Source organism: Bufo gargarizans, chromosome 5, assembly GCF_014858855.1.
Source record: "Bufo gargarizans isolate SCDJY-AF-19 chromosome 5, ASM1485885v1, whole genome shotgun sequence".
Lineage (NCBI taxonomy): Eukaryota > Metazoa > Chordata > Amphibia > Anura > Bufonidae > Bufo > Bufo gargarizans.
This window is the reverse complement of record NC_058084.1, coordinates 36,603,409-36,626,691: the sequence shown is the minus strand read 5'-3', so window position 1 is coordinate 36,626,691 and position 23,283 is coordinate 36,603,409. Positions and strand designations below refer to the sequence as shown.

The window sequence follows — 23,283 nt, the reverse complement described above, 5'->3', positions numbered from 1 at the left end:
TATGGTAGCTGTCCAGTACCATGTTGATGGTGCACTATAGTTTTGGCATTGACTTCAGACGATAGAGCTATACCCATACAGCTGCTCGGCAGCAGTGAGACTGTGTAGGACTGTGCTGATCAGCTAATGATGGCTTGGACATTACTCCAAAAATGCTGGACAACTCCTTTAAGGGACTATAACAAGTCCCCTGCCATCCTGAAGGACTACTACAGCAAATATGTGGATAGGCAAAGACTTAATCAAAGCTATCACCTACAGAACATTCAAAACAAAACAAAACACAGGTTAAAGAAAGATCTCTGATTTTAATAGTTTTTGTTCATTAAAAAAGTTTAAACCTGCATAGCAATCATTTCAAAAATAATTATTTAATGTTCCATAATTAAACTGTACACAGCCTAGTTCTGAGACGACAAAGCTCGGTGGTGGTTGTAAGCAGTCCAGTGCAATGGAGTCCAGACGCCCAAAGTCCTGGTTCCAAGCTCTATTGTGTATTTTCCATGTGTGGAAGCGGCACAATCAACCGTTCATAAGCAGTTGTCCATGTGTGTATGGCGACGCACTGGGCAGAAGGCTCATTCCGGTGGCAGTAAATGTCTCAAAGTCGTTCAATGTCACGATATTTCTTCCGTAGGATGGAGACCTGATCCTTAAAGAGCACAGGGTCCAGTCTCATCTGTGAGTGAATGAGCGGCATATAGCCAAACCAGCTGGCAAACGTATTCATACAAGTCTGTCTCTGAGCAAAATGGTCGGGGTCTGCCCAGCGAGAAGCTCTGGAGGTCTACAGAGGGAAAAAGGGAAATATTAGTATTACCTAAATTATCCTTATACTTCATATAATCAAAAACATTTTTACTCATCACGGTCTTGTTACGTTTTGCCATATGAAGCATTATAGCCTAAGTTATACTCTAGTCACAACCAGAGCTGCTTCCACAATGCTACTGGTTGTTACGTAGAATCAGTCATCACTGTTATGACACACCCCTTTAATGGTACTCACTATTTACATCTAATGAAATCTACCCTAGTAATGTGTTTGTCCATAGGGGACAGTATTACAATAGTTATACTACAACTATAGTAGTTATAGTCTTGTACATAGGAGGCAGTATTATAGTAGTTATATTCTTGTACATAGGAGCAGTATTATAGTAGTTATATTCTTGTACATAGGGGGCAGTATTATAGTAGTTATATTCTTGTACATAGGGGGCAGTATTATAGTAGTTATATTCTTGTACATAGGAGGCAGTATTATAGTAGTTATATTCTTGTACATAGGAGCAATATTATAGTAGTTATATTCTTGTACATAGGAGCAGTATTATAGTAGTTATATTCTTGTACATAGGAGGCTGTATTATAGTAGTTATATTCTTGTACATAGGAGCAGTATTATAGTAGTTATATTCTTGTACATAGGAGGCTGTATTATAGTAGTTATATTCTTGTACATAGGAGCAGTATTATAGTTGTTAGATTCTTGTACATAGGAGGCAGTATTATAGGAGTTATATTCTTGTACATAGGAGCAGTATTATAGTAGTTATATTCTTGTACATAGGAGGCAGTATTATAGTAGTTATATTCTTGTACATAGGAGGCAGTATTATAGTAGTTATATTCTTCTACATAGGAGGCAGTATTATAGTAGTTATATTCTTCTACATAGGAGGCAGTATTATAGTAGTTATATTCTTCTACATAGGAGGCAGTATTATAGTAGTTATATTCTTGTACATAGGGGGCAGTATTATAGTAGTTATATTCTTGTACATAGGAGGCAGTATTAAAGTGGTTATATTCATGTACATTGGGCAGTATTATGATAGTGATATTTTTGTACATAGGGGCAGTATTATAGTAGTTATGTTTTATTCGTAGTGGGCAGTAGGACAGGTTCTGGGGAGGGAATAAACCAGCAGGAACCAATAAAACGTGTCATGTCTGGTAATGAACAATCCATAAAACTGAAAAACAACGCGAAATGTCTGTTTAGTCCCAATGCAATAGCCATTCTAGCGCATCTTTTCTTATAACTATGTTGTGTCCTTTTATTATTAGCACAGCTAGATGTTACCAGTTGGGTATGTAACCCTGCCCAGTCCACTACTTATTGTACAGTATCAGTTTGTGCAGTGTCACATCCACAACTCCTATGGTGGGTTCACATTGTTTTTTTCCCCCATCTATTTAATGTACACAAAAAACATATAAAGTTAAATGGATTCCTCAGACCGATGCCATAAAGTGGAATCCATTCACCATAGAGTTCCATTGTGTGTATATAAAAAAAAAAAAAGGAGTCCTAAAAATAAATGCTCCACAACTGTCAATTCATGTGTAACACATTTTTTTTTATACAATAGACCTGCCAGGAATGGTGACAGGTCCTCTAACATCAGCTAAGCTACTTGACATTACATGTTTATTTTATACATAAAGGTATTAAATAGTTTCAAAAAGTAGAATGAAAGGAATATCTTTGCAATGCCGTCAGAGGTTTATATTTGAAGTATTTTGGAACACCGAATAATGAGTGCAGGGGTAGAAGCCGACCTTTCAGGGTCCTGTTTTGGGGGCACTTAGAATTTAATAAGCGCCGGTGGAAGGCGTCTGCCTGTTTCTAAAGGCCGTCCATTTCGGCTGATCCTGATGCATTAACATAACTCTCAGCTGCCTGGAAGCCTTTTAACCACCCACCAGCACACCATGCGGTCCCTGCTCCATTTCCTTCAGTGGACGGCAAGAAACTTGCCAAAAAAAAAAAGTTTAAAAGATGGAAATAATCCACATGAGTAACTCACTCACCAGCAGAGCTCAACCCGGCTGCTATTTAAAACCGGTTTCAAAAGAAAGTACAGTACTGTAGGACATAGCTGAAAGGTCTCTGCCTTTCCTTCTCCCCTCACTTCTAGTGTAAAAATAGAATAAAGCAACGTACAGGCAAAGTTATATGTAGCTGGTCAGAAAGAAAACTATTCTATAAAGCGTTGTAAACCAATACATCCTGCAGAGCTGCATTCATAATTCTGCTGGTTACTACAGGAAACTGTCAGCAGACACCCCTGAGCTACAATAATGCTAGTTTTTTTCTGCGTCCGATTACTGTTCGGTCCTACCTCCTAACCATCCCACGTTTTACAGTATTATATGCTAAATTTAACTCAAAGGGGGTGGGGTTATGTAAATGGCTCCAACATGTGGATTTCTGGTGAAATGGGTCGCACCCGAGGACGTGGGTTCGAATGCTGGGAGGTGAGGTATCTCAGTAAGGACACTGGACAAGCAGGGGATGATGGGAAATGTCAGCTCAGAGCTGTAAAGTCAGATTAGGTTACCTGCAATAACCGGTGACGTAATGAGATCGAGTCCGTGTCTGGATCCCCCCCCCCCTTTAATCTTGTAAATAATCCGCCAACGTACCTGTCCCATCATGGTCTCCTTGTACTGCTTTTTCTGTGTCACTTTGATTGGTGGCAACTTGGTTACGGCAGACACCAGGAAGTTTATTAAGATATCTTCACAATTGGCTAATTGGTCCACCATGTTTTTCAGACTGGCAGGCAAGTAATTGGTGTACAGGTAATGATAGTATCTGCAAATACAATACATATAACATTAGTGTCGGGCGTGACTAATTCGGGATTTATTTCACTATCCAGCCAGTTAGAGTTGAGCTAACCTGACTTTTGACAGGTTCGAGGGTTTAAGTGAATTATGTAACGGACTTCCGTTCTCACAGAATCCACAACGTAATTCAATGCCTTCAGAGATATTCCGTTTGGCATGGCGTCATAATACAAGTGTGCGGCCAGCAGAACGGAAGCCTCGGGGGCTGGCCATACACTTGTACTATGCGGCATTGAATTACGTGATGGATTCCGTGAGAAGGGAATCCATTACGTAATTAACTTAAACCCCGAACCTGCCAAAAGGCAGGGTCACTCAACTCTACAGCCAATAGAAATCAGCCCAGTATACTGTGACTCTTAAGGGGTTTTCCAAGAGTTTTTTTTTAACCGATTGGTGGGGGTTCAACACTAGGGACCCCCGCCAATCAGCTGTTTGAGAAGTCACCGGGGGTCCTGTAAGCGCCGAGGCCTTCTCTCAGCTTACCAAGCACAGCGCCGTACATTGTATAGTGGCCGTTCTTGGTATTGCGCTCAGCCTCATTCACTTCTATGGGGCTGAGCTGCTCCTAGGCCATGTGACTGATGAAGGTGATGTCACATGGGCTAGGCAAAGCTAAAAGAAGGCTGCAGCGCTACTGCGAGCAACGTTGCCTTCTCAAACAGCTGATAAGTGGGGGTCCTGGGTGTTGGCCTCATAGAAATGAATGAAGGGTGGTGCACCCCCCGGGACTTTGCAGGCTGTGTATACGAGATAGGTGGGGGCCCCAGAGATGGGACCAGCACCTATCGTACAATGGGGGCATATGCCAGCGATATGCCCCCATTGTCTGAGATGGGAATACCCCTTTAAGGACAATTTTTTATTAAAATTACATTTTAATAAATTAGCAATATTGGCTGTCAGGCCTTAATTAGGCCACTGGCTGCCATTCACCAGCGTCCTGTAATGGCTTTATTAGGAGGGCAGAGAGCCATCTCAGTCTGTCAGGCTTCTTATATACCCCCAGGCGCTATTGGTTCTCCTTCGCCATTTTCTGAAAAATCGGATTAATAGTGCAGGCTCTCATTCTCTTCTGTCAGCACAGTGCTCATAAAGCTTTCAGCCGGACAGAAGGTTTGTAGTAATGCCGGCGCACGGACTGTTCAATTAACAAGGCTCATCATGCAGAATGTATATACCATAAACTAAAAATACAAAGAAAAAAAATCCATTCCCAACACCATAACCATAGCAACCATTCAAGCGATGGCAAGCCCCTTACTTGTGGTAGATAGCAGCTCCGGTTAGTACCATGGAGTAGTCATTAGTCCACTTAGAAGTGTAACCCCATCGCTCCTTTGTGCTGTCCCAAAAGTGACTACGGGCCGGGTAACCCACAATTCTTTCTGGAAAACTCTGCCAAACTGTAAAGGCAAAATCCACCTGCAAAGAAAAGATAAACGGTGATGACGAGGCTACGACTGACACCATATTGCGGTTTATCAACTGCGCGTGAAAGCGCTACTCCTAGTATGCGCACAGGAGTACAAAAATTTAATTATACACTAAATATTATATATATATAAAAAAGCTATAAAAGAGATATTCTTTATACATTGGGGCTTCCGGCAGTCACCCGCCATTTGTGGGCCGGCTGGAAAGGAACAATGCCATGGATATAATAGAGACACAGGATGATCATTATCTTCTCAAATGTCTCAAAACCGGGCATCATCGAGTGAACGGCTCAATTATAAGCTACATATAAAGAAAAAGAAAAAAACACTAAAAAATGTTTTTTCTAAAAGCCCCCACGCTTCTGCTTTTAACCAGACTGCTTGATATTCTAACCTAAAATTATGCACATTTTAATGTATCCATCAGCCGAAGTTCAGCGCACCGTAGCATTAAATTCAGATTTATAGTTCTGCCCTTTTTTTGCTTGATTTTTTTTTCTTTTATAAATGCAGTTTTCTTTTCGTCTGACCTTCCCGAGATGCAAAGTTTGCCAAGGTTATTTTCTTTACATTATTTTTTTTTTTTAGAGGAACTTTTTGAATGTCAAAGAAATACAGGTATCAACATAGAATACTGGCTAGCCGTGTGTATATGCAGCAGAGCTGAATTTGTCAATCAGTGGTGGCGACGTCTCACAAGGAACCCTGTCTATTCTGGCACATGTACATTATAGAGGAGGGGGGGCCCAGTCTGGATGCCCAGCTATGGCTCAGCATGTCCTCCCACTCTCACAAACTGAGACATAAAATGGATGCCCTTATGTGGCATCCATCCCCGAAGGAGGTCCATGTTAAACAAAAGTTGTATACTGCATGGTACACGTTATTGTACTGAATGGCTCTGCATGGAACAACTCCTGCGGTTAAAGAAAGAAACCCGCCAGATGCCACAGAAAAGAGGGGAAAAGAGGCCTATGGAATTTTCTAGGAGTTTAATACTGATGGACTATACTCAGGATAGGTCATCAATATCTGATCAGTGAGGGGGTCCAATCCCCAGAACCCCTGCCCATCAGCTCTTTCAAAAGCCTGCAACCTCTTCCTCGGCCAATGACCTGACCTAGGAGCAGCTCAGTCCCATACAAGTGAATGGGCCTGGGTTGCAATACCATGAACAGCCACTATCCAATGCACGGCGCTGTGCTTAAGAGACTGCAGTGCTCAGTGTAGAGGTGCGGCTTCTTCAAAAAGCTGATCGGCAGGCGGTGCTGGCAGTCAGACCCCCACTGATCAGATACTGATAACCGACCTTCAGTATTTAAAGGGGTTATCCAATATCATAAACAGCACCCCCACGTGACGGGCACCTCAGAGTGAATATATTTACCTGGCTCCCCGCACTGCCGCTGCTGCTTCTCCCTGTACACGGATGAAAGGAGGCTAGTCCCGGTCTGCCATTGGGGGCCCCACGACACCAGATGTTTTTATCCGTGTACAGGGAGAAGCAGCAGCGGTGGTGCAGGGACCAAGAGCGGGGTAAGTATACTCACTCTTAGGGGCCCGACACATGGGGGGGCTCTTGTATGATATTGGATAACCCCCTTGAAAACCCTTTTGTGCGTATGGTAAACAGACGCTCAAGGTGCAATGTGAAAAGAGCTTTACATGGCCGGGCCTCTACAAGGTAGTGCCTGGCGAAATGAGGCGCCCTCCAATGTTAACAGCTTCTGTGAAGAAGATCCCTCTAAGGGCTCATGCACACGGCCGTTGTTTGGCTATTTCATGCATTGGCGACTGTAATTGCGGTCCCCAATGCACGGGCAACATCCGTGAGGATTTCGCAGATGGATCCAGACCCATTCAACTTGAATGGGTCCGAGATCCATATGCATTGCAAAAAAATTTTAAGTTCTATTTTTATGCTGTGTGGAGACACGGAGAGAAACCCCACGGAAGCCCTCCGTAGTGCTTCCGTGGGGTTCCAAGCAAGTTTGCCAGCAGCAATACGAGCACGCCTGGCAAACGTTCGCGTGCATGAGCCCTAACCCTTTGGCAGTTTGAGTCATCGGGCAACGCAATACTAGCTGCACCAAATGATAAACTCAGCTCTGCTGCTCCTGACAACGTTCTATGTTGGACTGTACAGAGGCAGGATCTGGCCTCCAGCCCCCGGGTGCTCCAGTTCTGTAAAGCTGTTGATGATTCAGTAATTTAGACAACGTGTCTGTTTTGCCCATGCCCTTTTCCTCGTCCTCCCAGCGGACGGCAGGCTTTGCAGGCGCGGGCTCCCTGACATCTGCTTCTGTGCCCTTCAGGCTAGAGGTGAAGCAGCAGGATTCTGGCACGAGGGGGGGAGGGAGAGATGGATTTTGCGGGTGTAACAGTAACGTCAAACACTAAGGAGTAATCAGTGCCTTCATTTTCACAGAGCTTTTTGTCTAATTGAGGTTAATTGCATCATTGCTGTTAGCTAAGGGCATGCATTGATGGGATACAGCGGTACTGCGTCACTGTAACGAATGCTCTGCTCTGTGTGTGGACTGGGACGATCCAGCCCAGCAGTGTATGGGGCTCAGTTTTAAAGGGGTTGTCCACCTTTTACTATTGAGATAGATCATCAATATCATGTCCGTTTGAAGAGAAGGCAGCGTTCATAAGGGCTCCGTTTACCTGCTCCCGTAGCGGGCCCCTACTCATCTGATATTAATGACCTATCCTGATCATCAATAGTAAAAAGCGGACAACCCCTTTAAGAGATATGCAATAAATAGGATACCAGACAGCTAACATTAAGAGCCTCATTTATCAAGGCTGTCTGACATGGCAACCAATAAGACAGCAGCTTTCATATTGCCAGAGCAGTTTAAGGAATGAAAGCGGAGCTCTGATTGGTTGCCATGGGCAACATTTACGCTGTCCAACGGTCTTTGCTGCTTCCAGGAACCAATGAGAGCTCTTTAAGAAATGAAAGCTTGCGCTCTGATTGGTCGCTATGGGCAACATTTATGAAAACTAAGAGTAAAACTACCCTTGCTGCCCACAGGAACCAATCAGAGCTCTTTAAAAAATATTAAAAGCCAAGTTCTGATTGGTCGCTAAGGGCAAATAAGTCAGTTCTAGGCTAGGGCTACATGGTGACTCGTCGTGGTGCACTGGCTGCATCCAAACTAATGTAAGTGAATGGGATTGTGTCATAACCCTTGATGTAACAGTTGCAATAAGTCCAGCAGGTTTGGTTTTATTGCGACTGTCGTGTCATGGCGGCAGCAGCTTGTGGGTCACAGCGCAACCTCCTTCACTGCCATTAGTTGCGATGCAGGCAATGTTATACGGCGGCAATCTTGGGCCGTGTGTAGCCCTGGCCTTACGTTTTTCTCAGGGAGACCTCACTTTATATACAGATTAGTAAGCACTGCTGCCCTGCAAATTCAGGGTGTCCTGAAAAATAAAAATTGTGGAGCGCGTAAGGGCACCGCTCATAAGTGGGCGGTTCCAGTGAGGGGGTTGCCCATTTCTGGGGAGGGGCTTATATGCGCTGAATTTATTAACACGAGTATTTTTAAGTAGACTTGCTTCAATTTTTTATTATAGTGAGTCTACAAAACTTTTGAGATTGGTACTCTGTATAGAGGTGAGACCTAGAAGACCTGCAAATGCCTAATACATCTCACAGCTGAGGGTTTGGTACAATTACGGTATACCCAGTGTAGACAGTCTTCAGCAAAAAGCTCTCTCTCTCCTGTCCTAACAGTTTTGCTACAATGTGTCAGTGCAGGTAAAATGTATGAGCATGGAGTCTGGACTAAATACGACTGAAGCAAATTCTCAGCTGTGGAAAATATTAGATCGGATGTTGAGAAAGGCGAGGAGCTAAACGTAACCCTATGAGACCATGTTCTACCAAAGCTCTCACAATTGAGACACGAGGCACAGCACGTCTTATACCTCCACAGTTCAAGTCAAGGGAGAGACCACCCAGATCTACAGATGGATTTGGGCCCCCGCCATTGGTGGTTGTAGGTACGCAGGTGACGGGTCCCCTTTAAGATTTACAAAGGGATACGCTCCGATGATACTTGAGAGCTATGCAAATCCGTGACAAAGGAAGCCAAGTGGAAAAAGCACAAGCGTAGCTCAAATGGCACAAAAGATGACAACCAGACACAGCCATTTAAACATGGGACGCTGAACTCTGATGGGCCCAGTGCGTCCATTTTGGATTAGCATTACATTAATGTCACAACGGTTAATGTAAAGGTAAAGAGAATATGAGCAGGAGAGACACTTGTCACGGAGATGATCTCGCTCGTCTGGTCAAAACAACAATTACTCATCAAATGCAATACCTCAGGCACCGGCAGCCATGTGTATGCTAAGTCAAACTGGGACTGTCTGTGCCCAGCACATCACCAGCACCCATGATTGGGTTTGGGAGGATTTGTATTTCTGTATTTTTCAAATTATGCAATATTACAACATGACTGAGTCAAATAAACTATTGGGAAAATTCTAAGTTAGGCTGCAAACAGTATTTTTAGTTCTGGAGGACCCAGGCACCAGGCCTGTCCATGTACTACACAATGTAAAATTGTGTTACACCCCATATCTCCAGTGGGGGCACTGCAGAGAAACTGCTCACTAGAGGTCGAAGCAGCAGATTACTATATAGTAAACAGTATTTCTAGATTTGGAGGACCCAGGCACCTGGCCTGTCCATGTACTACACAATGTAAAATTGTGTTACACCCCATATATCCAGTGGGGGTGCTGCAGGGAAACTGCTGCATATTACATCTGATCGCTAGAGGTCGAAGAAGCAGATCACTATACAGTAAGCAGTATTTCTAGTTCTGGAGGTCCCAAGCACCTGGCCTGCCCATGTACTGCATCATGCAAAATTGTTACACCCCATTTCCCCAGTGGGGGCACTGCACCACAGCGCCAGCACAATGTAACGTGAACATTTGTCCACTTTGCCTCTAGGACCTGAATTGTAGAGAGGAGACATATTACAAGGTCTGAAGCCTCAAAGAGTTATGGAGTAGAGAGAGCTACCTGCACTCCAGCCTGGGTCCTATGGCAGATCCTGTGATGGCATTGTGGTATATGGACATGGTTGTGGATATGGTATACCACCTCTGGGACCAACACCAGTCTCCTGAATGGGGGCTCTACCATGGCTCGCCCCACTTGGTGAGATGCCAAGTGGTGGAGAGGTGGCCACTCAAGCTATTGAAGTAAATGGCGAGAGCCACACACAAATGTGGATGCTTGTCTATTTATTTCCTACTTTGACCTGGAGATGGGTGCGGATCCCAGAGGTGGGATCCACATCCACTTGATATTTAGAGCATATTCTGTCTAAGAACAACTCTTAAAAGGGGACTGTACAGGATTACAAAAACAGCGCCACACCTCTTTTACAGGTTATGTGTGGTACTGCACCTCAGTCCAATTCACTTCAATGGAGCTGAGGTGCAATACTATACACAACCCATGAACAGGTGCTTTTTTTTAAATTTTTTTTTTTTTTTTAAACAAAGCAGCCACGATCTTGGGACTATCGACTACGAAATACAATTTAAGAAAAATGTAAAAAACCTTTCTTGGTGTTAATTTCATTACCGCCGCTCACCTTATTCTATTTCCATACCGCCTAATGGGATAATTCATTAAAACCAGAGCAATGCAAAGGAACAGCATCCACCCTGCTCAGTATTCTGAACCCTCCCCGTCTTTGCCATCTCCGTAATTAACAGAATGGAATCTCGTTTGGCCTACACAGGACTCCCGTCTCCGCGCTCTTTTCTTCTCCCGGTGTAATTATCCGCTCACATTCGAGGCATATGCAAACATCTTAAGTTCCATGGGAAATGTTTGATTTTTGTGTTGGTTATGGATAATCCAATCTAGCACCCGAGATGGGAGATACTGTTCACAAAACATTAATTAGTGAAATAAATGCCTCAGAAGACAGCCTTTCTGGGAATGACGTGATGAGCAGATAATACAAAGCGCACTCCTTCCCTCGGTCTCTGTGTGGTGACATTATAAAAAAAAAGTCTAATATGCAAATGAAGAGCCCAATTAACAAGCATAATTTTTTTTATTTTTTTTAAATAAAAAATACAGACCCTGACACCAGCACTAGGTGACAATATTTCAAACAAAATGCTAAACTATGAAAAAATATAGCACAGGATTGGGAGGTACATTTTTCGAGGGTTTACATTATTTTTTTTTTTAAATAAAATAAATTAAAAAAAAACATGAAATTTTGGGTTACGAAACTTCATAAAGGTCAGTATGCTTTGGTTAAATGCTGCCAAGAAGCTCACTGTGATACATGGTCATGGGGAATGCTATATTTGCTGATAGGATAAAAGAAAAATATCTAAGCTATAACGATGAAATAATATATAAAATACGGGAAAATAAAAACAATATATAAGATATAAGAAAACAGAAAAATATATGATAATAAAATAAAAAAAACAATATACCGTAAGACTATAAAATAAAAAGTTTATTGAACAGGGGTCGGCAACCAGATGGCATTCAGGCTGCGTCGCACTTTTATTTAAAAATACTCACACACGCCAAACAGTTTATGCTAAGCCCGCCCCCCCATGCTTCCCGCCGTGCCACCCAGCTACCAAACTCCTGCATCTCACAGACTGACTCTCCACGCGGCGGGGAAGGGGGGGGGACCTGAAAGTCGCCTCGTATGAACCACAGCAGAAGAGTCATGTACAAGGGTCACACTGAATGGTAGACACCACTGATTATTTGATCTAGGTCACATACAGTTTGTGTTATAATATTACTTTCCTGTACACACTGACCACTTCTGCTTTGATTTTTTTTTAAATGGCATTCCATCCGAAAAAGGTTGCCGACTCCCGATAGAGAATATAATAAAATAAAAACTAATAAAATAAAAATAAATTGAGAGAAAAAAAATTATAAAATGCAACAGCAGTAATTTTTGTAATAGAAAAACTCTCCTTCTAAAATCTTCTAGCACGTCATAGTAGAACCGAATCAGAAGATGACATGAGGGAGATGTTCTTCAACCCTCATCAGCTTTCTAAATCTAAGGAGCCAACCTCTGCCGCTGCTCACAGATTCGGTCGATGGAAACGTGAGACAATGCTGACCACTCGTTATTACGACCATTCCTGTGCCTTTATCTAGGACACGGCCTGTGATTGTCAATGACAGAGCAGAATGGTACTGAAGAAGAACGGATGAATTACCGACCAGTACGGTATACAGGAGATTGTTATTGATGGATCTTTATATAGGGATCACTTATCTAGCCATATTCTGATTCAGGGCTCATGCACAGGACCGTTGCCCGTATTGGGGCCCGCAAACAGCAGGTCTGCAATATACGGGCACCAGCCGCTTGTGCGCTGCATCACAGATGCGGACCCATATTTTTTTGCGGTGCGGATGGATTACAAACCTATTCAAGTGGAATAGGTCTGCATCTGTCTGCGCCAGCCACACGGACGGTGCCTGTGCACTATTTGTGGTCCCCAGTGCACGGAACGGGCAGCCCACATTCATGTGCACAAGGCCTTACAGGATCATAAACTAAAAATAAATAATTAAAATACTCAAATGTCCCTTAAACATCTGTGGCATATTTTACATTTTTCTATTCAGGTCTAGCCTAGTTGCCAATAGTCCTGAATTTACAAGGACTGTCCCTAAGTTCCAGAGACAGTCCCTGCAAATTTGAGCTGTCTCAGGCCAAAATGGGTGGGGTTTAGGTAAGCCCTGCCCATAAATGACTGGTCTTGTGAGGCTTGGGGGCGTTCCCAAGGGTGGGGTCTATAGGTCCCTAAAAAACCAACAGCATTGTCGATAAAAGTATGGTCTAGGGACAGAACAAGAAAAAAACAGAAGTGTCACCAATGGTGCTAGACCGATTCAATTGACTTTAAGAGGGGTGGGGTGGGGTCCATCGTTTTTCTATTATGACCCCCTTCATTTTGCCGGGCAAAACTGAGCTGTATGCTCTGGTATTCTGTCCTGTCCTTTTGACGGAAACTGCGATGGAGGTTCATACGGATACCTCTGCCGTAAACGTGAACCTAGCCTTCCCTCATCAGTGAGGCAAAATGAATGCTGCTCTGATTGGTTGCCATGGGCAACCCTTTCTTTTAGGCCCTTTTGATATGCGAGTCCAAATAGATCTATTTTAGCTTCTTTGAATCTCACTATAGCTTTCACTCACATTTAAAAAAATTTACAATACAATTAAATGCAGACGCAAGAGACACAATGTAAAAGGAAATTCAAGGCAAAATCTCCCTTTTTACTTAGTAAAAAAAGTTTTATGTTCCACAGTAAGTGAAAAAAAAAAAAATTGTTCCTTGTAAATGACATTCAGACAAATGTTCTCGTTTTTGTCAAATCATTTTCAAAGTGTTTTTCTCTCTCGCCTCGGTGTCATGATGTTGTCCTTCACCACCTCATATTGGTATTTCAGCAAACAAACCACCAGAAAATCAGCTCCGTTCTGTCAATGTGACTCTTAATTATGTCGGCGTACGGCTTCGGAGAGGGCCAAACGTGCCTGACGCCGCTGCCACTAGTATTACATGCCGCCGGAATATATTATACTGACAGAATTTATAACTCATGTGTACACATATATCTTGTTATCAGAGGTAGGTAATAATGAAACATAGGTGCTGACAAACTAATGCCGGGAGGTCTGGCCTTCGGGGACGCCTCTGCTGAAGGGAGACCCTTCCGAGAAACTAAGTGCCGCGTATGACCACCAAGAATATCTTAATAATTGTGCCACACAATTAATATTATATATAGAGCTGTTATTCCGCTGTAGGTTATTATTTGAGCACTCTAGTGGCTTTTATTTGCACTGTATGGCACGGTTACCGTATTTTTGGCCCTATAGGACGCACTTTTTCCCCCCAAAAGTGGAGGAAAAAGTCAGTGCGGTGAATACTAATGAGCGCTTCCATTATGGAAGTGCTCACTAGTACAGCAGGACCGGAGAGCAGTGAATGCAACGCCCCCATGCTGGCACTGTACTCACCGCTCCCTGGTCTTTGTCTGCCGGCGTCCCATGCGTAGCGGTGGCCTGCACACAGCGTGAGGACGTAGGTGTGCTCTGTGACCTCACACTGTGCAATGTCAGGTCTCATCACGACACAGTGTGGCAGGAAGAGTGCTGGATCTTGGGAGCGGCAGCGCCCAGAGCAGGAGAGGCGAGTTGATAAAAAAAAATTGTCTGATCTGAGGACTTTTTAAGGGTCTGAGCTCCAGTCTAATTAACATGAGGGGTGTGAGCTCAGGTCTGGTTAACATTGGGGGTCTGAGCCGAGGTCTGATTAACAATAGGTGTCGGATCTAAGGATTTTTTGGGGGTCTGATCCGAGTTTTTTTTTGGGGGTCTGATTCGAGTTTTTTTTTGGGGGGTCTAAGCTGAGGTCTGGTTAACAATGGGGGTCTTATCTGTGGTCTGACGGGGATTTGGTCTGAAGTCTGATGAAGGTCTGATCTGATGAAACATTTTTTTTTATCCTCTAAAACGTAGGTGAACTTATGAGCAGGTGCATTTTACAGGGTGAAAAATACGGTACTTATTTTACTTTATTTTTGCCTGGCCCAGTATTCTTTATTTAGCCCACTTTCTTATATGGCACTAAGTTTTGGACCATAGTGTACAGTGCTTATAATCAGAGAACACCATAGGAGGGGGAAGGGGTGCTAATAGAAGGAATATCACAAGGCACCATTCAAGGAAAGGCCGCTCTGGAGGTGGGTCAGGCGAACAGTTGTTATGACCAGCGGGAGACTTGTGTAGGCATACATCTCCTAAAATCACCTGGCGGTCATGCAAATGAATGGCCCTCCAAGTACTGCATAGATCAGCGATGCTCAACCTGCGGCCCTCCAGCTGTTGTAAAACTACAACTCCGACCATGCCCTGCTGTAGGCTGTTCAGGCATGCTGGGAGTTGTAGTTTTGCAACTGCTGGAGGGCCGCAGGTTGAGCATGCCCGGCAAAGATAATCTGGGAACCCAAGAGCAGGAGACGATCGCGCAGAGCAGCTCACCATTCTGCTACATAGCCCCTTTAAGACACTAAAAGATGTTGTCCCACCACAAACGCATCTCATATCCACAGGATAACAGTCTGATCGGGGAAGGTGGGTGGGGTTTGGGGGGCCTGACTGCTGATGCCCTCGCCATTCAGAGAACAGGGGTTTTGCGATTTTGTGCACGTGATGGTTTAAAAGGCCCTTACGTTTGCTTGGCTCCTATAATACTTTATGAAGTTTTTGTTGGGGATACACAGGGCTGTTAATTAATGTGTTGTTTAAAGAAATATTTTTTTCTTCTTTAGTTTTTTTCTGTAGTGCCATAGCACTACAGAACATTACGGGTAATTGTATACCATGGTACGTACCTCCGTCGTGGATAGCACCGTGTCCTCATCGAGGCTGAGTACAGCATCCGTCACTATGTTATCGTAAGGAAGAAAACGACTGCTCATGACCTGCAAAGACAAAGAAGAGAGAAATTAAAAAGCAGTGTAAAAATCAAAAAGAGAATAGTCACTGTTGGCATTAGTGTGCAGCTGTGATTTTGGCAGGAACGGCCTACCCTCTAATGTATATGGAGGCATCCCGTCTCTTCTGGATTTCAACACGCCCGATTGCTGCGGTTCTCACAACACGTGCATGCTCGGCCCGATTTGGGATGGGAAGAGAGCTGCTGGCTGAATTAGTGTTTGGCTGACAGCCATCTATGGTGTATGGTCATCTACAACTGCCAGACACTTTTGATTAAGATGGGTTTACACGGGCCGAGCTAAAGCTGATAGTTGGAAAGGAAGTTGTCCATCTCGACAGTCGGCTGTTCGCTCAGTGAAGGAGACGGCTGCACTTACATGCAGAGATCTCCTTCACAGTATGAGGACGAGGATAGGCTGTTGCGATTGCTCGTCCTCATACAGCTGCATTGTTTCTGCGCAGCCCAGAAATGATCATTGGTGTGCCTGCACGAACTACAGGATCGCCCGATGTATGAGTGTTTTACTTGTTCTTCGGAGTAATCGGCTGAACCTTTAGACGGGCAGATTGTTATTCTAATCTTCCCAAATATTGGGCTCTGTAAATCCACCTTTACATCGCATGAGAACAAAAAGATCAGGCAAGAGATTAGATGGTGTGCTGACCCCGTCAAAATCATTGTGTTCAGAAGCCATTGATCTAATATGTATGGCCACCTTTAAGATGATAGAAGGCCTTTGGGAAAAAGTTATGCCATTCAATGTGAGCTACAAGTCATCACAATATCAATTAATATCTTAATCATAAGTTCTTTTTTCAATTGATAAAAAAATAAAAATGTTTATGCATCAGAGTACTGTGCAAAAACCTGATTACTAGGAAAAATACTATGACTACTGGGGGCTTTCCTTGCACCTTCTTAGCCTACTATTAAGGGATTAAAGCATTTGTAGGCCACTGCTAGCTGGACTCTTTCCATTAAAACCTCTGAAGGATGCTTGAAAGTTGCAGGATGTATTTATTAAAGACCCGCTATCTGACAGGGTGACAGACAGTCCATCACTCCTCTTGAGCTTGTGTAATCAGGAGTGATGGGCTCCACTAAAATGGATTTCGAGACATGTCTGGACTGGCACGGTCATGGACAAATATCTATCACATCAGGACGAAGGCAAATATAAGCATACAAAAGATAAAGAATATCATTTATGCCTTATTTTATTTCAGGGAAAATAATTAAAGGGATTTGCCGAGATTTTATTTATTGTTGACCTATCCTCTGTATGGGTCACCAGTGTCTGATTGGTAAGGGTCTGAAACCCGGGACCCTCGCCGATGAGCTGTTCGAGAAGAGAGCAGCGCTCTTTTGAGGCACTTCCTAGGCCAGTGATGACACTTTCATCGTTCACGTGGCCTAGGAGCAGCTCAGCCGCATTCAAGTGAAAAAAAAAAAAAAAAAAAAAAAAAAAACATTTTAAGGAAGACAGAAAACCCTTGCTTATATGGTTTATGGTGCCCGTTGGGCTACTTGTCAAAACCTACCACCGCCTGTTCTCACAATAGAAAATCCCTAAATCTGCAAAAAACATACCACAGCCAATGTCATAGAAAAGCAGCAGACTTAGGCCTCTTTCACACTACAGTTTTTTGCGTTCCGTATACGGTCTGTTTTTTGCGTTCCGTATACGGTCCGTATACGGAACCATTCATTTCAATGGTTCCGCAAAAAAACGGAATGTGTTCCGTATGCATTCCGTTTCCGTATTTCCGTTTTTCCGTTCCGTTGAAAAGATAGAACATGTCCTATATTTGGCTGCAAATCACAGTCCGTGGCTCCATTCAAGTCAATGGGTCCGCAAAAAAAACGGAACACATACGGAAATGCATCCGTATGTCTTCCGTTTCCGTTCCGTTTTTTGCGGAACCATCTATTGAAAATGTTATGCCCAGCCCAATTTTTTATATGAAATTACTGTATACTGTATTTGCCATACGGAAAAACGGAACGGAACAACGGAACGGAAACGGAACCACAACGGAAGCAAAAAACGGAACAACGGATCCGTGAAAAACGGAACGCAAAACACTGAATTCAACATACTGTAGTGTGAAAGAGGCCTTAGTAGTAGGTTTTTGGAGGGCAGCAGGAGTATCAAGAGGAAACCCACCCCTACATGGGAGAACTTGCAAAGTTCATGACTATTTTTGCTTTGGGCAGGATTCAACCTCAGTACCTTTAGTTCCATGGGTGTAGCAATGTAGCAGTTGCACCCAGAAACTTGCACATGAGGGTTCTCTCATGAAAACACCAGTAATATACAAGGCACATAATAGTTCAGGAATCCAATTAGCTCTCTGACTAGTCAAGCAGATGCTAAAAGCCCAACTGGTCCTGGAAAACTGAAATCTGTCCCATGATTGTCTTGAAATTTATGATTTGGGCAAAAATAAGCTATAATGGATTAAAGGAGCATAATCTAACTTTACAACCATTTTTTCCTTTGGAATCACATAGTAAATGCAAGTGATGCTTTAATGAAGGCGTGTTGGATTTGGCTCTCACCCAAGAAGAAGGGGGAATAAACAGTAAGTACAAGACAGGGTCCTAAACTCTGAAAATTAATGGGAGGGTTAATGACCATCAGCTACTGAAATGTACTTTTTTTTCCCTCCCACCAAAATGTCTGTCTGTTTGCTGATGCCTGGCACAGAGCAGAGCCTTCGACAGAAAGAAGACGCACAACACTACCCCATGCCTGGATGCACACAGGAGAGTTGCTTGTGGGGGGAAAAAAACTGTATCAAGGTCAGTCCTCACACAAGGTGAAGAAGCAAGGAATTTTAAAAGGATCTTCGTGCTTGCACAGCTTAAAGAGAAATATCCAAGTGGGCTCAGCGTACCAGAAACCCTCCTGATGCCGTTTACATGACCACTGGGGCAGGCAGAAACCATTAGCTGCCAATTTAACAAGGATTGTGTTCTGTTCTTCATTCTGGCCACACAGTTTCTCAAAACAAAGTTGACTCGAGACAGCGAGATGTCGAGAGGCCTTTCAACCGTTGCTTCACCAAATGCATACAATATGAGGAGTTTAGCAGAGAAAGGCATGGTGAGCTATAAAAAGTACACGATCACCAACTCATATTCCAGGTGTCAGACAAGCTGTCTTGGTGCTCAAGGCAGTGGTTTCAGAATGCTTATCTCAAGTAAGCAAGATGGACTAGTTTAGTTATCTCTTACCAACCCTACTCCTATCCCCATCAATCCACCGGTCACTATCATGGATGTGTTGTAGGGTCTTCTCTCCTGGCGCCATCCCATCTAACTGGCTGTCTACTCTGCCTCACCCTTGGCATGCCCCTGTCCTAGTCACAACAGTAGTTTTGGACTGGGCAAATGTTAGAAGTATTGTCCAGAGTGGTTATGTTCAGGGCAGTTTCGGGGCCTCCTGAAACCAGCTAGATGTTGGATGATATGGTCCAAAACCTAAAGACGAACTCTACACCGGTTGGTTGTTGAGAAGGTGTTTCAACTGATCTCATATTGAACCGGTTTCTGTGATGATTATAGGTAATATGAAGCTGATCCTCACGTGGTTGGCTGCTAAGACCCCGCCACCATCAGCTGATTTTGCCAGAGCTAATCATTTCTCCTACAGCGGCCACTAGAAGGGAAATGCAGTACTACATGGGAGCCTGGCTGTCCATGTAATGCCTTGATTGTTCAAGTTAAGCCACTGCTTGTTGGTGACTCTACAACCTGGCTCAATGACAGGTGGTCAAAAAGGAGATGCCCCTAAATCACATCCAATGACCCCTTGTAAAAAGGATATTCTCTTCTGATGGATTTGCCATCACTTTAAGATTGTGGGAGGCTGACCTCAGGGACCCCTACTGGTCCTGACAATGAATGGGCCAGCAGCACAGTATTTACGGAAGAGCAGTGCCCCGGCCACCATTCCAGATGACTGTAGTTCCCCGGACAGCTGGGTGACTAGGACGCTGCCATGCAGGTATAGACTGGGGGTCCCCAATACTGGGGCTAGAGTCTAACAAAACAAAACCTGTCCCCTATTGTAAAGCACAAGGTCTTACAGGCACTTGTCTGACTACCAGGTTAATTGCGGTAATTCCAGTATAATTCCAGAAAATAAAAACAATTTTCCTAGTAGAGATAAGACGGCTTCATAAATCTGGGTCCTCTCAGTTTTAATAAAGCCCTGGCGTGCGTTCAGTGGATAAAAGGGCTGAGCGGCGCAATCGTCTCACCTTGCTCTCCCCTTCAATAACTATGACAGGCACAGCAGTGGCAGGCCAGCGGTGTTTGGCAGGGAGCGGCTTGTCACAATTCCACAAGACTATGATCTGGAAAAATATAATAAACAGATACATAAATATTCCAGCAGCCAGCTCCTCTACTGAATATTTCCCAAATTAAAGCATCTCTGGAAAAATGTCAAAAAAAGAAAAAATAAGAAAACTGAATTGTTTTTCTTAGATTCTGAGCAGCAAATATACATTTAAAGGAAAAGTCCTGCACACCGGCGACTGCAGTCTGCAAACCAGCAGTGGAGAAAGGGGCAAGTATAACATCATTTAAAGGGAATGTGCCACCAAAAATCCTGTTATCTGCCAGTTAAAATCATATGCCAACACAACTCATATACCATTTTTTCTAATCCTTCCCCCCCCCCCCCCCCTGATTACAGATTTTTTTAAATTATTTTTCCTGAACATGGTTATGGGGGAGGCCATCTTGCCTGAGCTGTTTTTAACAGCATTTAAATAGCATTATGAAAAATGCTTTAGGGCAGCCCCATGGGCCATAGACACAATGGTCAGGAGGGGATCTCATTGACTTCTATGGGAGAGTTTTCTAGGCATGCTCTGTGACCTGTGCAGAGGTCAGGAGGTAGCTGATAAGCTGTGATATCACCTATTGTGAATGGTGGATCTGGTCTTATCTATACACAGAGGTAATATCATTACTGGCAGGATTAGAATGACAGATAAGCAGATAACTGCAGTAAAGTGATCTGTACAGACCAAGAAGTGGGGCCTGTTATAAAGCCTAGTGGCCAGTGTGAAAACTGCAGGATTTTATGGTGTTTGATTAAAGAGGACCTTTCATCAGTTTAGCCCTAGACTAATTATGGCCTTTCCTTATAGGGCGGCCCCCCACTGATGCCATGGCACTTTTTCATTTTTTCCAAAGACCCCCCGTTCATCTGCTGTTTGCTGCGTTGATTTCATAGCCTTATATTATAATGAGCCGACTCGGTTATACTAGGCGGAGACTCGCAGTTTCGCTGGGGGCGGTTCTCTTCTCCCTGGCTGTGAGCTCATCAAAATCAGAGCGCACCGCTCTTAGCCAGGGAGGAGCTCGTTCTCCCTAAGAGGTGCGCTCTGATTGGATGCGCTCACAGCCAGTGAGAAGAGAACAGCCCCCAGCGAAACTGCAAGTCTCTGCCTAGTATAACCGAGTCGGCTCATTATAATAATATAATATAGGGCACCGAAATCAACGCGGCCAACAACGGACGAATTGGGGGGGGGGGGGGGGTCTTTAGAAAAAAAGAGCCATGGCATCAGTGGGGGCTGTGCTATAGGTTAAGACCATAATTAGACTGTGGCATAAGTGGCATTTATCATGTAGAGAAAGTTAATACAAGCCACTTACTAATGTATTGTGATTGTGCATATTGCTTCCTTTCCTGGCTGGATTAATTTTTCCATCACATTATACACTGATTGTTTCCATGGTTTACGACCACCCTGCAATCCACCAGCGGTGGTTGTGCTTGCACACTATAGGAAAAAGTGCTGGCCTATTTAGTGGCCAGGACCGTGGCAGCGCACATAGGCTACTGCTTTTTCCTGTACTGTGTAAGCATGACCACCACTGATAGATTGCAGGGTGGTCATAACCATGAAAACGAGCAGTGTATAATGTGATGGAAAAATGAATCCAGCCAGCAAAGGAGGCAATATGGACAATCACAATACATTAGTAAGTGGCTTGTATTAACTTCCTCTACATGATAAATGCCAAGTAAGACAACCCCTTTATTCCTCGAAGAAAACCCCTTTAAGGCAGCCATTTTGGAGGAGGAGCTAATATAAAGTCACCGGAGCGATGACACCATGTATACAATATATCTCAGCTTTGTATCTGCCTCCATCTATATAAAATTATCTGAATATAGAGCAGGCGTGCTCCTGATGAGGCATCTTAACACTATAAGACAGAATAGTCACGGTACCTGATGACAGTACTGAGACTTTGCTACAGCAACCAGCAGCTTCAGGATTGGCTGGGATTGGGAGACCAGCGGTGTCACAGCATGGATGACGGCGGTAAACTTTGTTGGCGATTTTACACCTGAAACATAAAAAAATAGAAAAAGAACAAAAACAAAAAACAAAAAATCAGAAAGGTCTGCGAGTGAACCAGAACCTGCTGCTCAACAGGACAATGGCGGTGTGAAGCATTGGCCTGCATGTTTAGATGAGACGAACAGAAAAGGGGGGAAAAGAACAACTTCTACCGCGTGTATATGCCAATATGTGTGTTTAAGGTGGTTGGCACTTTATATCAGTACTGGGCAGTGTAAAGTGATAATACTTGAGTACTTTTTTGACTTATTGTTTGCGCAATATATAGCGGTATTAAAGAGAGAGAATGAAAGCTCAACTGTAATCTAGGTGGAGAGCACGGATGTGCTACGGCTGCGCTAAGTAGATAACCAATCAAAAAAGTCCAGCTCACCCAATCCATAAAACCAGGACCTTTACTGGATCTTCTAGGTTAGAAAGACGCAATACAAAACTATATACCGTAACCAGTGCGTTTCGTCTTAGAGACATCTAAGACATTTCGGCTCTAAGTACTGCGTTTTTCTGACCCAGAAGATCCAATAAAGGTCCTGGTTTTATGGATTGGGTGAGCTGGACTTTTCTCCATTGTTTATTGTAGTAGTATAGGTGGTATTGATTGGACACCATAGGGTGGTATTATTTCATCATTTTAGGCAGTATTACAGAAAAAGGTGTTTACATGAAAAAGTATCCCTGTGAACAAATATAGTCTAAAAGCTACCATAACAAAGGACCATAGTGAAAAAGAAATGTTATAATATATATATATATATATATATATATATATATATATATATTTATATATTATACGTCACACAAATATAATGTATTTTCTTTTTTCTGTCTGTATAGTTAATCCAATCCAAGGGCTCAGTCATTCTCCACGTAATCTGTGCAAACAGCCCTTTTGCTGAATTGATGGCCAGGAAGATGGATATAATCGGTTAGCGACCCCATCATCATGTCATGAAGGAGGAAGCACTTACCTAGATTAGCGTAGTAGTAGGGAAAATCACCCAGATATGATGAGTACTGGGGCAGCACAAAGAGTCCTCCAGGGTGCTTGTTCCATATTAAACTGTTGCGTGATATGTGCTTGAAAATTCTGTCCTGAATTATCTGGAAAGAAATGAAAAAAAAAAATGGAGGTATTAAAAGAGAAGAAAAATGAAACGAGAGCACTTGGTTCTGGCTGTTTTCTTTCGAGCGTCCTCTTCAATCAGCAGTTAGCCACGAATTGCAATCAAGACATCTTGAACGTAGAGG

The 23,283-nt window shown here is 43.5% G+C and overlaps 1 protein-coding gene across 1 annotated transcript in view; it reads right to left on the bottom strand.

The window, feature by feature from the left end:
* Positions 1 to 288: 288 nt before the first annotated feature.
* Positions 289 to 23,283, bottom strand: part of EXT1 (exostosin glycosyltransferase 1) — a 237,649-nt gene continuing 214,654 nt past the window's right edge. Inside the window, exons 5-11 of the mRNA XM_044293494.1 lie at positions 23,004 to 23,136; positions 21,903 to 22,021; positions 19,909 to 20,004; positions 15,534 to 15,623; positions 4,907 to 5,067; positions 3,436 to 3,607; positions 289 to 787 (exon numbers count right to left, since the gene is read on the bottom strand). Of these exons, the coding sequence (XP_044149429.1) occupies positions 602 to 787; positions 3,436 to 3,607; positions 4,907 to 5,067; positions 15,534 to 15,623; positions 19,909 to 20,004; positions 21,903 to 22,021; positions 23,004 to 23,136 (957 nt within the window). The 3' untranslated portion in view covers positions 289 to 601. The remainder of the gene's footprint in view (positions 788 to 3,435; positions 3,608 to 4,906; positions 5,068 to 15,533; positions 15,624 to 19,908; positions 20,005 to 21,902; positions 22,022 to 23,003; positions 23,137 to 23,283) is intronic.